Here is a 15,720-nt window from a genome sequence, read left to right on the forward strand (position 1 = left end):
GGCCCGATGCACGTCACTCTCGGGTTCTCAGCTGAGTTCGCCCGCCTAGTTCTTTGGTTCGCGTCTCCGCCCGTGTTGTTTTCTGGGTTTCCTTCTCGCCCGCCTACCTCGCTCCCTGCTGCTGGTCCCCGCCCGCACTGATGGTGCATTCTCCAACTTGTCCCCACCCATGCTTTCTTCTGGTCCCCGCCTCGGAGCCTCAGTTTCCCCATCTGCAAACTCCGGACCCTGGAGACGCTGTTTGGAACGTGAGATGGGCGTAATTTGACTAAGGGAGGACGTGGGAGGGGCGGGCCGGTTGGGGAAGATTCCTGGTGACAGTAACTTCAACCACCCCAGTAGGGCTGTGATACATAATTACAGCAAGCCCTGCTTAGGAACTTTGCACGCACCATTTGGCTGCCTAGAACACTCCTCATGCACTCTTCGTCCGGTTAACACCGACTCCCTTCAGGATGTAACCTCGGAGAGGATCCCATAGAGTTGTCAAGTTTAGCAAATAAAAATACAGTCCGTCTAGTTAAATGTAAATTTCAGATAAAAGAATAAATGTTAGCTGGGCGGGGCGCACCTGTAATCCCAGCTACTTGGGAGGCTGAGGCAGGAGAATCGCTTGTGCTCAGGAGGTCAAGGCTGCAGTGAGCTGAGATCACACCCACTGCACTGCATCCTGGGCGACAGAACGAGACCCTGTCTCAAATACATACATATATACATACATACATAAATGTTTCTATGTCCTATGTCTACATGGGACATACTACTACTAAAAAATTATTCATTGTTTATTTGAAATTCACATTTAGCTGGGCGACCTGGGTTTTACCTGGCATTTGGCCAACCCCTGACTATTCTGAGTAGCTCAGTCTGTTAGACTGAAAGCCCAGCGAGGGTAGGAACGAGGGGCCAGGTCTGGTTCTCAATGCGAGCACACAGTAGGCACTTGCTGTATGCTTGTTACAGATGTAACAACTAGGGAATGGCAGATGAACTATAAATATGTCATCATTTGTTCCTATTTTACAACTTAAAATATTAAAGCCTCGGCCGGGCGCAGTGGCTCACGCCTGTAATCCCAGCACTTTGGGAGGCCAAGGCGGGTAGATCACCTGAGGCAAGGAGTTCGAGACCAGCCTGACCAACATGGCCAAACCCTGTCTCTATTAAAAATACAAAAAATTAGCCAGGCATGGTGGCGCAGGCCTGTAGTCCCAGCTACTTGGGAGTCTGAGGCAGGAGAATCGCTTGAACCTGGGAGGCGGAGGTTGCAGTGAGTCTAGATCGCGCCACTGCACTCCAGCCTGGGCGACAGAGCGAGACTCCGTCTCAAAAAAAAAAAAAGCCTGGGCAACGTAGTGAGATCCCCGTCTCCACCAAAAAAACAAAAACAAAACAAACAAACGAAAACAACAAACAAAAAGAAACACCGAAAAGTTAGCCTGGCGTGGTGGCTCGCGCCTGTGGTTCCAGCTATTCAGGAGGCTGAGGCGGGCGGATCCCTTGAGCCCAAAAGTTGAAGGTTGCAAGAGCCGTGATCGCGCCACTGCACTCCAGCCTGGGCGACAGAGTGAGACCCTGTCTCAAAAATAAAATAAAATAATAAAGTAAATAAAAATATTGAGCAGGGCGAGGTAAGGGGTTATTAGAACTCTATTCTGTCAGACAGATTTTTCTTAACACGCAAGTGCGCCGCCCGCCCGCTCTGATCCAGAACCAGAGAATCCGCCATGAGAAGGCGCTCCCGGAGACCCCGCCCAGCCAGTGCCTGGAATTCCACCATCAGCGCTTTATTCCGAGTTTCAGTGCTGTCCTGGGTTAACCTGAAAGCAATCTCCGAGGCTCCCCTTTCTGGCTTTCGGGGAGCCAGAGACTGACCGGACACTTGGCTCTGCAGGTGCAGACCTGGGCCAGAGAGAGAGAGAGCCAAGGAAGTCCACAGTGGAGAGAGGGCTGTGCTGGGGGTTCCAGGAAGTCTTCCTGGAAGAGGGGATCTTGGAGCTAGGCCTTGAAGACGAGCTTGTCAAATGAGGAAGGGCATCCGAAGCCGAGGGAACGGCAGAAGGGAACGCTGGGGAGGGGAGAGAATCTGGAGAGTTCCGGAAAAAGCAAGTAGGACTCTTTCCAGAAGTTCGGGCAAGATTTTCCCTGGATCAGGGCGTGGGTTCTCCAGTACTCGTCCCTCCCGGTCACCGAGATGCTCTGAGTTTCCGGTCTGAACCTGAACGTAAAGAGGTGTAGTCCCTCCTTTCTTGAACGGGAAAACTGAACGCACATAGGTCCTTGCCACGCCTAAGGCTGCGGAGTGAGCAGATGGAAAATGCGGGACTCAAAACCTCCCCTCGCTGTAATTTGCACTGCCCTGTGCAAACTCTGTCCTTTCTTCCATTCCTTATTCCTATTGTCAGCCTCGCTGCGCTAGGACCCTAAAAATTTGGTCTCATGTTGCCCGGGGAACAACATTTCGCTACACCTACCTCCATACCGCCTCCCGCTCCCGCTCTCCCTTGCACCAGCCAATGGAAGCGAGTATCTTCAGACGGTGGGCGGGACGTATCCTAAGATACCCAATGGTGGTCGAGAATAGTTGAGCACTTTACTAGTCAAGCCGCGGAGTGGGCGGGGCCTCCTGCCCCGACTTGAAGCCACACAGGCAGGTCGGGCAGGCGGGTCGCAGGTTGTAAATCCATGTGGCGGGGGCTTTGGACCCTGGCGGCCCAAGCGGCACGTGGGCCTCGCAGGTGGGGCTACAGGGGAAGGGGTGTGACAGCTTGGGGTGCTGCTTGGACCCCAGACCCACTCCCTGGGTTTTAGGGGCCCAATTCCCTGCGGCAGAGCAATCATTCGCGTTCTTCCGTGCCTCAATCGTCCATGACCCTTGCGGCAGAGCCCATATCTGGGTCTCCTTCTGGCCTCACAGTCCCTAATCCGCTCACCCTTCGGCCTTCAGAACATCCAATTTGTGCATCCCCCAGCCGCAGAACCCCCCCACCTGGAGCATCTCGCGATCATCGAGCCCTCGGTCTACTTGACACTGAGGCTGAGCCTCCGAGGTGCGCTGATTCGCCTCCCCTCCGGTTCCAGATTGTGCACGCGCCGGAGCAGCGGCGCACCAGCCCCGGGCTCCGGCGCCACCATCTTCGCGCTAAGCTCTGGCCAAGGCCGCTGCGGCATCGCAGTGATCCGGACCAGCGGCCCCGCCAGCGGCCACGCCCTCCGAATTCTCACGGCACCCCGAGACCTGCCCCTTGCTCGCCACGCCAGCCTGCGCCTGCTCAGCGACCCCCGCTCCGGGGAGCCTCTGGACCGCGCACTGGTGCTCTGGTTCCCAGGTGAGGGTCCCCAGGTTCCGAGCCTCCTGTAGGTCCCATGACTCAGTTTCCCCCTTCCAAGGGTTTGCACTGGCTGTGCTGTCCTCCTGACTGTCAGCTGTCTGTCACATTAGGTCCCCAGAGTTTCACCGGTGAGGACTGCGTGGAGTTCCACGTGCATGGAGGCCCGGCAGTGGTGAGCGGCGTCCTGCAGGCCTTGGGTGAGTTGCAGCCTTGGGTGAGATGCTTGGTCCTCCCAGTGGGCCTGGGTGGGGACCAGGGGGTGTCAGACTGGGACCTTCCTGCAGGCAGCGTGCCAGGGCTTCGACCGGCGGAGGCAGGCGAGTTCACCAGACGGGCGTTCGCCAATGGGAAGCTGAACCTGACCGAAGTGGAGGGGCTGGCGGACCTTATCCACGCGGAAACCGAGGCGCAGCGGCGGCAGGCCCTCAGGCAGCTGGACGGAGAGCTGGGCCACCTCTGCCGTGGCTGGGCCGAGGCCCTCACCAAAGCAAGTCCCCCATTTGTCCATTCTCTCCCTCAGAGACCCCATCTGTGCAACCCCTGCATGAGACCCCCGTCAATCCCGCATTCATTCCCTGCGCGAAAGCTTCCGGCCTATGAGCCGCCAATCTGGCCCCTGAAGTCAGGCTGGACAAATTGGGTGTGGGAAGGTGGGCTTCTGGGTGCACACACCACCTCTGGTCTCCCTGCCCCGCCAGGCTCTGGCCCACGTGGAGGCCTATATCGATTTCGGCGAGGATGACAACCTGGAGGAGGGGGTCCTGGAGCAAGGTGGGTCTACCTGGTGGTGGGGGAGGAAGACACCTCATATCAGCCCTCAAAGGCTCCCCTCACTGTCTCTCTCTGCCTGCCTTCTCTCACCCACAGCCGACATCGAAGTACGGGCACTGGAGGTGGCCCTGGGTGCACATCTACGAGATGCCAGGCGCGGGCAGAGGCTCCGCTCAGGGGCGCACGTAGTGGTCACTGGACCCCCCAATGCGGGCAAGAGCAGCCTAGTGAACCTGCTCAGTGAGTAGGTGGCGGGAAGGGGGCGGGGCCTAGTGCCAGGGGCGGGGCCAAGAGCTGGGTAATTGAGTTAATTGTTCAGGTCTAAAGCTCCCTCCAGACATGGGGTAGAACCTGGGGGAAGAGCTCCCTTGTCTCCACCCTCTCCTCTTCTTCTGACCCTCCCCCAGGTCGGAAACCTGTGTCCATCGTGTCCCCGGAGCCAGGGACCACCCGTGACGTGCTGGAGACCCCAGTCGACCTGGCCGGATTTCCTGTGCTGCTGAGCGACACGGCTGGGTTGCGGGAGGGCGTGGGGCCCGTGGAGCAGGAGGGCGTGCGGCGCGCCCGGGAGAGGTGGGCGGACAGGGTGGTGATGGGAGGGGAACGCGGGGCCCTTTCTCTGCCTTTTCTCCCTGTTGCGTTTATTTTTCATTCTTCCTGAATCAGAGAACCTGCTAAGCCCTATCAAGCATGGATCTCAGGGATTTGGTTCTTTTTTTTTTTTTTTTTTTTTTTTTACTCCGAGACCGAGTCTTGCTCTGTTGCCCAGGCTGGAGTGCAGTGGCGGTATCTCAGCTCACTGCAAGCTCTGTCTTCCGGGTTCAAGCAATTCTCCTGCCTCAGCCTCCCAAGTAGCTGGGATTACAGGCGGAAGCCACCACGCCGAACTATTTTCTTTTTTTTTTTTTTTTTTGTATTTTTAGTAGAGATGAGGTTTCACTATGTTGGCCAGGTTGGTCTCTAACTCCTGAGCCTCGGCCTCCCAAAGTGTTGTGAGCCCACCGCACCTGGCCTGGTGTTTTGTTTTTGTTTTTGTTTTTGAGACGGAGTTTCGCTCTTGTTGCCCAGGCTGGAGAGTGCAGTGGTACAATCTCGGCTCAGTGCAACCTCCGCCTCTCGGGTTCGTGTGATTCTTCTGCCTGGGCCTCCCGAGTAGCTGGGATTAGAGGCGCCCACCACAATGCCAGGCTAATTTTTTGTATTTTTAGTAGAGATGGGGGTTTCACCATGTTGGCCAGGCTGGTCTCGAACTCCTGATCTCAGGTGACCCGCCTGCCTCGGCCTCCCAAAGTGCTGGGATTACAGGCGTTAGCCACTGTGCCCGGCCAGTGATTTAGTTCTGATTAAGTCCTGCCCCCAGCCCTCCGGACATGTTTCTCATCCCTAAGCGCTCCGCCCAGCCCTCACGTTCTGCCCCGCCCTCTCGTGCTCTGTCCCGCCCTGGTACTCCGCTCTGCCCCTTGCGGTCTATCCCATCCCCTGTGCTCTGTCCACCCCCTACATTCTGCCCCACCCCTGGTGCTCTCTACCCCGTACCCTGTGGTGTGTCTGGTCCTTCTTGCTCTGCCCCGCCACTCATGGTTGCCCCACTCCAGTGCTGTACCCGGCCCCTTTTGCTCTGTCCCAACCCCTGTGCTGTGCCCTGTCCCTCTTGCTCTGCTCTTCCCCCTGCACGGTGCTCTACCCCGCCCTCCTGTGTTGTGCCCCGCCCCTCCTGCCCTGCCCTACTCACTGCACTGTGCCCAGCCCCTCCTGCTGTGCCCCGCCCCCGCACCGTGACCGCTCCTCTTGCTCTGCCCTGCCCCCTGCACTGTGCCCCGCCCCTCTTGCTCTGCCCCACCCCCTGTGCTCGGCTTGGGCCCCCAACATTCTGCCGGTCCCCTGGTACTCTACTCCTCCCTCCCGACCTCACGCTTCGCAGCTCCCCCAGTGCTCTGCCTGGCCCCTCTCACTGTCTCTCCACCCAGTGCCTTCAATTGCTCAACTTGGGATCCCCGCTCAGTTGACCTTGCTCCCGCAGGCTGGAGCAGGCTGACCTCATTCTGGCCATGCTGGACGCTTCTGACCTGGCCTCTCCCTCCAGTTGCAACTTCCTGGCCACCGTCGTAGCCTCTGTGGGAGCCCAGAGCCCCAGTGACAGCAGCCAGCGCCTCCTCCTGGTGCTGAACAAGTCGGACCTGCTGTCCCCGGAGGGCCCAGGTCCCGGTCCTGACCTGCCCCCGCACCTGCTGCTGTCCTGTCTGACGGGAGAGGGGCTGGAAGGCCTCCTGGAGGCGCTGAGGAAGGAGCTAGCTGCAGTGTGAGCCCCCTCCCACTCCCAGCCTCCCCTGACCCACAGTTTAAGTGTGGATCCCTCAACTTCAATTTCTGTACCTACAAAATGGGTACAACCATTTCCCCTTCAAGGGATGGTTGTAAAAGGTCGGGAGAGACCAAGTCTCTTGTCTTCCAGGTGTGGGGACCCGTCCACAGATCCCCCGCTGCTGACCCGAGCAAGGCACCAGCACCACCTCCAGGGTTGCCTGGATGCCCTCGGCCACTACAAGCAGTCAAAAGACCTGGCCCTGGCGGCAGAGGCGCTGCGGGTGGCCCGGGGTCACCTGACCCGGCTCACAGGTGGAGGGGGTACCAAGGAGATCCTGGACATCATCTTCCGGGACTTCTGTGTGGGCAAGTGATGGGATCCAGGGAAGTCGCACCCAAGCTGCGTGGAGACCCAGGAGCCTCGGGGGATCTGGAAACAGTTTAGGCCAATTGGGATTCTCATTCGCCTGGGAAAGAACTTGATTCTCAAATAGTGAAGCAACACAGCTGAGAGGTAGTGAGAGCCCTGGAGGGACTCACTGGAGATTCAGGCCCTGGAATGGGGCTGAATGGAGGTCCCGTTCGACCCTTGATGCTGGGGCATCCGGGTTGGGATGGAGATAGGAGGATCTCAGTATATTTGTTTCGTAGTTTTTGATTTATTTTGCAAATACCAAAGGAATGTAAAAAAACTCAGGTGATCTAGAAGTGTTTATTTTCTTCCCTTCCATTCCCTTTCCTTTTCCTTTTCCCTTTCCCCTTCCCCTTCCCCTTCCCCTACCCTTCCCTCCTCTGTCTGTTGCCCAGGCTGGAGTGCAGTGGTGCGACCTTGGCTCACTGCAACCTCCATCTCCGGGGCTCAAGCGCTTCTCCTGCCTCAGCCTCCTGAGTAGCTGGGATTACAGGCATGTGCCAGCATGCCCGGCTAATTTTTTTATTTTTTTGAGACAGAGTCTCGCTCTGTCACCCAGGCTGGAGTTCAGTGGTGCGATCTCGGCTTACTGCAACCTCCACCTCCCGGGTTCAAGTGATTCTCCTGCCTCAGCCACTTGAGTAGCTGGGACTACAGGTGCACACCACCACGCCAGGCTAATTTTTGTATTTTTAGTAGAGACGAGGTTTCACCATGTTGACCAGGCTGGTCTTGAACTCTTTGACCTCAGGTAATCTGCCTACCTTGGCCTCCCAAAGTGCTGGGATCGCAGGCGTGAACTACCACGCCTGGCCCCAGAAGTGTTTCAACATGGAAATTTTCCTTAGCCCTTCTGTGGTTGTCATGGCTTAATGTGTGTCTTTCCAGAACTTTGAATGTTTGCATACTTGTGGATGTACCTTTCAAATATGTTTGTCTTGTGTATCATATATAAATGGTATTGTGTTCATTGCTCTACAAATTGTCATTTCTTTTTAAAAAAACAGAATTATGGAGATGGGGGGGGTCTCACTATGTTGCCCAGGCTGGTCTTGAGCTCTTGGACTCAAGCCATCCTGCTGTCTTGGCCTCCCAAAGTGCTGGGATTACAGGTGTGAGCCACGGTGCCTGGCCTCATTCCTTTTATAGTCTTTAGTCTTCTTTTTTTGTTTTTGATGGGGTTTCACTGTGTTAACCAGGCTGGTCTTGATCTCCTGACCTTGTGATCTGCCCACCTATGGCCTCCCAAAGTGTGTGTGTGTGTGTGTGTGTGTGTGTGTGTGTGTGTGACAGAGTCTCGCTCTGTTGCCCAGACTGAAGTGCAGTGGTGTGATCTCAGCTCACTGCAGCCTCTGCCTCCTGAGCTCAAGCCATTCTCGTGCCTCAGCCTCCCGAGCAGCTGGGATCATAGGTGTACCCTACCACACCTGGCTAACTTTTGTATTTTTAGTAGAGATGGGTATTTGTCATGTTGCCCAGGCTGGTCTCAAGCTCCTGGCCTCAAAAGATCTGCCCATCTTGTCCTCCCAAAGTGCTGGGGTTACAGGCGTGAGCCACCACACCCACCTTTTTTTTTTTTTTTTTTTTTTAGATGGAGTCTCTGTTGCCCGGGCTGGAGTGCAGTGGCGCAATCTCGGCTCACTGCAAGCTCCGCCTCCCGGGTTCATGCCATTCTCCTGCCTCAGCCTCTGAAGAGCTGGGACTACAGGTGCCCGCCACCATGCCTGGCTAATTTTTTGTATTTTTAGTAGAGACAGGATTTCACCGTGTTAGCCAGGATAGTCTTGATCTCCTGACCTTGTGATCTGCCCACCTCGGCCTCCCAAAGTGCTGGGATTACAGGCATGAGCCACCGCGCCCGGCTTTTTTTTGAAACGGAGTCTCATTCTGTCCCACAGGCTGGAGTGCAGTGGCACAATCTCGGTTTACTGCAAGCTCCACCTTCTGGGCTCACGCCATTCTCCTGCCTCAGCCTCCCGCGTAGCTAGGACTACAGGCACTCGCCACCATGCCCGGCTAATTTTTTTGTATTTTTAGTAGAGACGGGGTTTCACCATGTTAGCCAGAATGGTCTTGATCTCCTGACCTGGTGATCCGCCTGCCTTGGCTTCCCAAAGTGCTGGGATTACAGGTGTGAGCCACCGCACCCGCCCCACACCCACCCTTTTTAAAAAAAATTAATTTATTTTTTACTCTGTACCTCAATGGATGAAAAATATTAGTCTGGACATTTTGCCTCTTCTATCTTTTTTTTTTTTTTTTTTTAGACAGGGTTTTGCTGTTTCCTAGGCTGGAGTGCAGTGATGGTTCACTGCAGGCTTGAACTCCTGGGCTCCAGCAATCCTCCCACCTTGGCCTCCCAAAGTACTGGGATTACATGCACATGGCACAGTGTCCAACCTTGCCTCTTGTATCTTTAAAAAAATTTTTAATTAGTTCAATTATTAATTAATTTTGAGATAGGGTCTCACTCTGTTGCCCAGACTGGAGTGTAGTGCCGCATTCATGGCTCACTGCAGCCTCGAACTCTTAGCCTCAAGAGATCCTCCTGCCTTGGCCCCTCGAGTAGTTGGGACCACAGACATGCACTACCATATCCCATGTCTGGCTAATTTCTTATTTTTTATAGAGATGGGGTCTCCCTATGTTGCCCAGGCTGGCCTTGAACTCGTGGACTCAAGCGATCTTCCCACCCCAGCCTCCCAAACTGCTGAGATTACAGGTGTGAGCCACCACACCAGGACAACCTCTTGTATCTTAAAAATGACTGGCAAGGCCGGGCGCAGTGGCTCATGCCGATAATCCCAGCACTTTGGGAGGCCATAGGTGGGTGGATCACGAGGTCAGGAGATCGAGACCAGCCTGGCTAACACGGTGAAACCCCATCTCTACTAAAAATACAAAAAATTAGCTGGGCATGGTGGCATGCGCCTATAGTCCCAGCTATCGGGAGGCTGAGTCAGGAGAATTGCTTGAACCCGGGAAGCAGAAGTTGCAGTGAGCCGAGATTGTGCCACTGCACTCCAGCCTGGGCGACAGAGGGAGAGTCCGACTCTGTCTCAAAACAAATAAACAAACAAACAAACAAAAATCTGACTGGCAAAACCTAGGGGTCTTTCTCCCTCTATAAGCTGAATCTTTATTCATTCATTCATTCACTCACTCTGTGAATATTCATCAAACTCCTGCATCCAGCATTGTACACATCATTTTATTGAATCTTCACCACAGCACGATGTTGTGGCTATTTTCTTCCAGTTTTGTAGATGAGAAAACTGAGGCTCACAGGAGTAGTTACTTCCTGGAGTTTCCCCAGCTTTGGGGTTTGAACACAGGTCTGTTTGACTCCAAATCTGAGTTTGCTGAGGGCCTCCTGCACAGCAGGCAGGATGTTGGGGTCACAGAGGGGAGCAACAGGCTTGGTCCCTGTTCACATTAAAGAAGTGACAAGAGGCCAAGCGTGGTGGGTCACGCCTGTAATCCCAACACTTTTGGAAGCCAAGGTGGGCAGATCACTTGAGGCCTGGAGTTTGAGACCAGCCTGGCCAACGTGGTGAAACCCCATCTCTACAAAAAATACAAAAATTAGCCAAGCATGGTGGCACACGTCTGTGGTCCCAGCAACTCAGGAGGGTGAGACAAGAGAGTCGCTTGAACCCGGGAGGCAGAGGTTGCAGTGAGCAGAGATCACGCCACTGCACTCCAGCCTGGGCAATAGAGCGAGACTCTGTCTCGAAACAACAACGAAAAGAAGAGACAAGAAAGAGGTCATTACAGTGAGGCCTGATGGCTGCTTTTTTTTTTTTTTTTTTTGAGTTAGAGTCTTTGCTCTTTTGCCCAGGGTGGAGTGGCATGATCTCAGCTCACTGCAACCTCTGCCTCCCAGGTTCAAGCGACTCTCCTGCCTCAGCCTCCCGAGTAGCTGGGACTATAGGCGTGTGCCACCACGCCTGGCTAATTTTTATATTTTTAGTAGAGACGGGTTTCACCATGTTGGCCAGGCTAGTCTCAAATGCCTGGGATTACAGGCGTGAGCCACCGTGCCCAGCCTTTTTTTTTTTTTCTTTAAGTAAAGATGGGGGTCTTGCTGTGTTGCCCAGGCTGGTCGGCTGGTCTCAAACTCTTGGCCTCTGGTGATCCTGAGACCTCAGCCTCCCAAAGTGCTGGGATCACATGTGTGAGCCACCGTGCCTGGCCTGATGGCTTCTTTGAAGCTCATGAAGAGGAGAAGTGACCTAGTCAGGCAACTTAAAGTGGGCTGCCTGGCAGAGGTGATGAGTGTTGAGATCTGAATGGTGAGGAAGTCAGATGGAGGAGTCTGGGGAGGGCACCCCAGGCAGAGGGCACTGAATATGCAAATCCCTTCATATGCATATCCCACTGACACATATTTCACTGGATTACATATCCCACTGATTCAGGAACTTCACGGTGTGTTCAAGGAATAGTGAGATGGTCAGGTTTTTTGTTGGTTTGTTTGCTTTTTTTTTTTTTTTTTTTTGGAGACAGGGTCTTGCTCTGTCACCCAGGCTGGAGTGCGGTGGTGTGATTGTGGCTCACTGCAACTTCCGCCTTCCAGGTTCAAGCAATTCTCCTGCCTCAGCCTCCCAAGTAGCTGGGATTACAGGCATGTGCCACCACGCCCGACCTTTTTTTTTTTTTTTTTGACAAGGCCTCTCCCTTTCACCCAGGCTAGACTGCAGTGGCTCGATCATGGCTTACTGTAGCTTCCATCTTCTGGGCTCAAGTGATCCTCCCACCTCAGCCTCCTGAATAGCTAGGACTACAGGCATGCGCCACCATGCCCAGCTAATTTTTAAATTTCTTTTAGAGATGGGTTCTCACTATGTTGCCCAAGCTGGTTTTAAGCTTTTGGGCTCAGGCAATCTTCCTGCCTTGGCTTCCCAAGGTGCTGGGATTACAGGTGTGAGCTACTATGCCTGGCCCTTTTTTTTGGAGGGGGGGTTGGGGTGTGGGTCTCACTCTGTCACCCAGGCTGGAATGCAGTGGTACAATCATGGCTCACTGTAATCTTCAACCTCCTGGGCTCAGTTGATCCTTCCACCTCAGCCTCCTGAATAGCTAGGACCACAACCACCATGCCCGGCTAATTTTTAAATTTTTTTCACGGAGACAGGATCTTGCTATGTTGCCCAGGTTGGTCTCAAACTTCTGACCTCAAGTGATCTGTCCGCCTCAGCCTTCCAAAGTGCTGGGATTACAGGCGAGAGCCACCGCGCCCGGCCAGAGGTGGTCAGAGTGGCTGGAGCAGAGGAAAGGAGGAGAAAGAGGAGGGAGACCATTGGAGAAGGGATGGAGGGGTCTGATAGGCAGAGGTTCGTCTGAGATTCTTCGGGGAGCCTGACGTGGCGGGGACCGACCAGCAGAGGGCGCGTCGCGCTAACAGAGGCGGTCCCCAGCAATCCTCCCATCAACGCTCCCGGTGCGCTACCCTCAGCGGATCTAGGCCTTCCGCACTCACCTGGTGGCATGTGAATGGTTAACTTCCCCTGACAGGGGTGGAAACTGAGTCTCGAAGAGAATCAGGATCTTTTCTGGAATCAGAAAAAGATCTCCACCTCCAGTGGTTGAATATACAAACTCTGCGATTTCAGTGGACACAGAGCCTGGGAGACATCCGCGGCAGAGAGAGGGCACGAAAAGGGCCTAAGGAGGCCCGCAGAGTTTCTGATCACCCAACTAAAGGAGACCTCAGGGCCGGGCGTGGTGGCTCACGCCTGTAATCCCAGCGCTTTGGGAGGCCAAGGTGGGTGGATCACCTGAGGTCAGGAGACCAGCCTGGCCAACGTAGTGAAACCCCGTCTCTACTAAAAATACAAAAATTAGCCGGGCGTGGTGGTGCATATCTGTAATCCTAGCTATTCGGGAGGCTGAGGCAGGAGAATCATTTGAACCTGGGAGGCGGAGGTTGCAGTGAGCCAAGGTGGTGCCACTACACTCCAGCCTGGGCAACAGAGTGAGACTCCAGCTCACATTAAAAAAAAAAAGAAAAAGATCTCCACCTCCAGTGGTTGAAGATAGAAACTCTCTGGTTTCAGGGGACACAGAGCCTGGGAGACATCCCGGGCAGACAGAGGGCATGACAAGGGCCAAAGGAGGCCACCAGAGTTTCCCAACCACCCAACTAGAGGAGACTCAGGCCTGATTTTATTTACAGTGTTCCTGGCAATATGTCACTATTTGTTCATTTCCTTGCTTGTTCAACCAAATCAACAAATTGGGGCTGGAGGGGCGGTGGCCAGAGTGGAAAGGGTCACACCATGAGCTGAGTCCGCAGATGTTACTATTGGCCCCATCAGGAAACCAAACCGATGCCCAGAGAAGAAAAGCAATAATGTGGATCTGGGCGTGAGGGGTGGGCTTGAAGTGGGGAGGGTCCTGAAGGCTCCCAGGAGGGGTGAGCTGGGCCTGTGCCTGGGTGGGATTGGAGATGCTCTTTGGACAGGATGCTGGGGCCCCGCCTGCCTTCCCTGGGGCCCTGGCACACAGCTGGCCTGAGGTCCTTGGCTACAATCCCTTTTTTCCAAGAAGGGTGAGGTGGTTTGTGGGAAGCAGCCATGGGGGTTATTTATAGAGGCTGCAGGAAATCCCCAAAGAGTCTGAGACTCGCCAGGCGGTTGGACCTCAGGGTCAGGAAGGGGGCCTGATCCGCCAATTGCTCGACCCCCACCCCCTGTATTCAGCCCCCACCCGGTTCCTGAGGAGTCACCAGCCTGGGACAGTCAGAGCTTTAGGGTCAGAGCTGGAAAGAGGGAGGGATGAGGCTGGGAGGGAGGTTTCCAAAAGGGGAAGCAAGGGCTATATCTGGGACATCAAGAAAGGCTGCCTGGAGGAGGGGGTCTCTGGAGCTGGGCTTCAGAGGTAGAAGGGTTCGTTAGACATGAAAAAGGCTTTCTAATCCAAGGGCACAGCACAAATTAATGAATGTTGAGTCTTTTACAAAGAATTAAAAAGTCCAGGATAGCAGGAGGCAAAAGGGGAGTCACAGATGTGCTAAGGAGTTAGACTTTGTTCTAAGGGTAATAGGGAGCCATGGAGGGTCTGTGAGCAGGAGAGGGACTTGGACAGAGTCAGTAATGGAAAGACTCCTCTGGACCAGCACAGGAGCCATACCAGAGGCAGCGGCTGAGGTGCAGGTGTACAGGGGCTGAGCCAGGGCCAGGTCACTGGGGCCGGTTAGAGGGATGATGGCTCCTGGAATGCTCTGGAAGGCAAAACAGACAAAGGACCAGAGGCCTGTGCCCATGTGTCTGGAGAGTTTAGAATTATTACTATCATTATTTTAGAGACAGGGTCTTGCTCTGTCGCCCCGGCTGGAGTACAGTGGTGCAATCCTAGCTCACTGCAGCCTCCAACTCCTGGACTCAAGTGATTCTCCTGCCTCAGCCCCCAAGTAGCTGGGACTAAAGGTACGCACCACCATGCCCAGCTAATTTTTAAATTTTTGCTAGACATAGGGTCTTGCTAAATTTCTCAGGCTGCTTTCAAACTCCTGGACTCAAGCGATCCTCCTATCTCGATCCCCCAAAGCGCTGAGATAATAGCCATGAGCCACCGTGCCCAGCCCTAATACAACTGTATTTACAAAAACAATGCCTGACCTTAGAATTATTATTATTACACCCAATGCTTGGATGAGAAAATGGAGGCTGGGATTGACTGAGCCAAGATTCAAACCCAGCGATGTTTGGCTCTGAAATCCTAAATCAGGTCTTCTGGGATGGTTAGGACTGGCTGGCATCAGTGTCTCCCCCTAAGGACTCTGGGCTGTCTGGCAGTAGGCTTAGGGGCAGGGATGTCCCCGCTTCCTTGGGGCCTCCAGCTCAGCCCGTCTGGGCGGTCTGGCCAGGCTGACCCCCCTACTCTGTCTTGGCAGAGCCCCAACTGAGCGCTTCCTGCAGTGACCATCTCTCGCCCTTGTTTCCGTATCCCGGAAATATCGCTCCTTTGTCCCTCCAGACTAGCCTGCCCTAAGCGTGGCGCTGCCAGGTCCCAGGTCCTTGTGACTCATCCGTCCCAGTCCAGGACCCCAGGTGGTGGGCTGGGAGGGAATTGAGGGATTGAGAGGATGGGAGGTGAGGGGGGAGGAGACAAGCTGAGATCCTAGCCAGCGATTTTTTTCTTTCTTTCTTTCTTTTTTTTGAGATGGAGTCTCGCTCTGTCGCCCAGGCTGGAGTGCAGTGGCGCGATCTCGGCTCACTGCAACCTCTGCCTCTTGGGTTCAAGCGATTCTCCTGCTTCAGCCTCCTAAGTAGCTGGGACTACAGGCATGCACCATCACGCCTGGCCAATTTTTTTGTATTTTTAGCAGAGATGGGATTTCACCACGTTGGTCAGACTGGTCTCGAACTCCTGATTTCAAATGATCTGCCCGCCTCAGCCTCCCGAAGTGCTGGGATTACAGGCATGAGCAACCATGCCCGGCCCTAGACAGCGATTTTAAGGCTGTTTTTCCTGACGGCCATTGGCTTTATGTCCTGAAGTTTTTACTTGTTAGAGATAAAGCCCCAGGGATGGGGTTACAGAGTCAAAGTTTTGCGCATTCGTTCATTTGAGACAGGGTCTTGCTCTGTCACCCAAGTTGTTGCATAGTGTTGGAATCAGAGCCCACTGCAGCCTTCAGCTCCTGAGCTCAAGCAATTCTCCCACCTCAGCCTCCCAAGTAGCTGGCACTACAGGAACGCACCATCACACCTGGTTTTCTTTAAATTTTTTGTAGAGACGAGGTCTCGCTATGTTGCCCAGGCTGACCTCGAATTCTGGCGCTCAAGCGATCCTCCTACCTAGGGCTCTCAAAGTGCTGAGATTACAGGCATGTGCCATTGCACCCAGCCTGATTTTATTGTTTCACTAAACTAGTTTCTGGAAGGGCTATTACAG

The 15,720-nt window shown here is 54.4% G+C and overlaps 1 protein-coding gene across 5 annotated transcripts; it reads left to right on the top strand.

Annotated features, from left to right (window-relative positions):
* Positions 1-14: 14 nt before the first annotated feature.
* Positions 15-7,801, top strand: GTPBP3 (GTP binding protein 3, mitochondrial). Of its 5 annotated transcripts, none has more exons than XM_055372098.2 (9): positions 15-259; positions 3,082-3,329; positions 3,443-3,529; positions 3,617-3,819; positions 4,031-4,103; positions 4,200-4,343; positions 4,511-4,676; positions 6,124-6,402; positions 6,556-7,801. In XM_055372098.2, the coding sequence occupies exons 1-9, from the start codon at positions 141-143 to the stop codon at positions 6,779-6,781; spliced, it is 1,545 nt and encodes a 514-aa protein (XP_055228073.1). In that variant the 5' UTR covers positions 15-140; the 3' UTR covers positions 6,782-7,801. The 5 variants fall into 5 exon arrangements, with proteins under 5 accessions (XP_055228073.1, XP_004060301.3, XP_004060302.3 ...); XM_004060253.5 differs by lacking the exon at positions 15-259 and adding an exon at positions 2,567-2,738; XM_004060254.5 differs by lacking the exon at positions 15-259 and adding an exon at positions 2,567-2,738 and having other exon boundaries at positions 6,187-6,402.
* The last annotated feature ends 7,919 nt before the right edge of the window (positions 7,802-15,720 follow it).

This window comes from Gorilla gorilla, chromosome 20, assembly GCF_029281585.2.
Source record: "Gorilla gorilla gorilla isolate KB3781 chromosome 20, NHGRI_mGorGor1-v2.1_pri, whole genome shotgun sequence".
Lineage (NCBI taxonomy): Eukaryota > Metazoa > Chordata > Mammalia > Primates > Hominidae > Gorilla > Gorilla gorilla.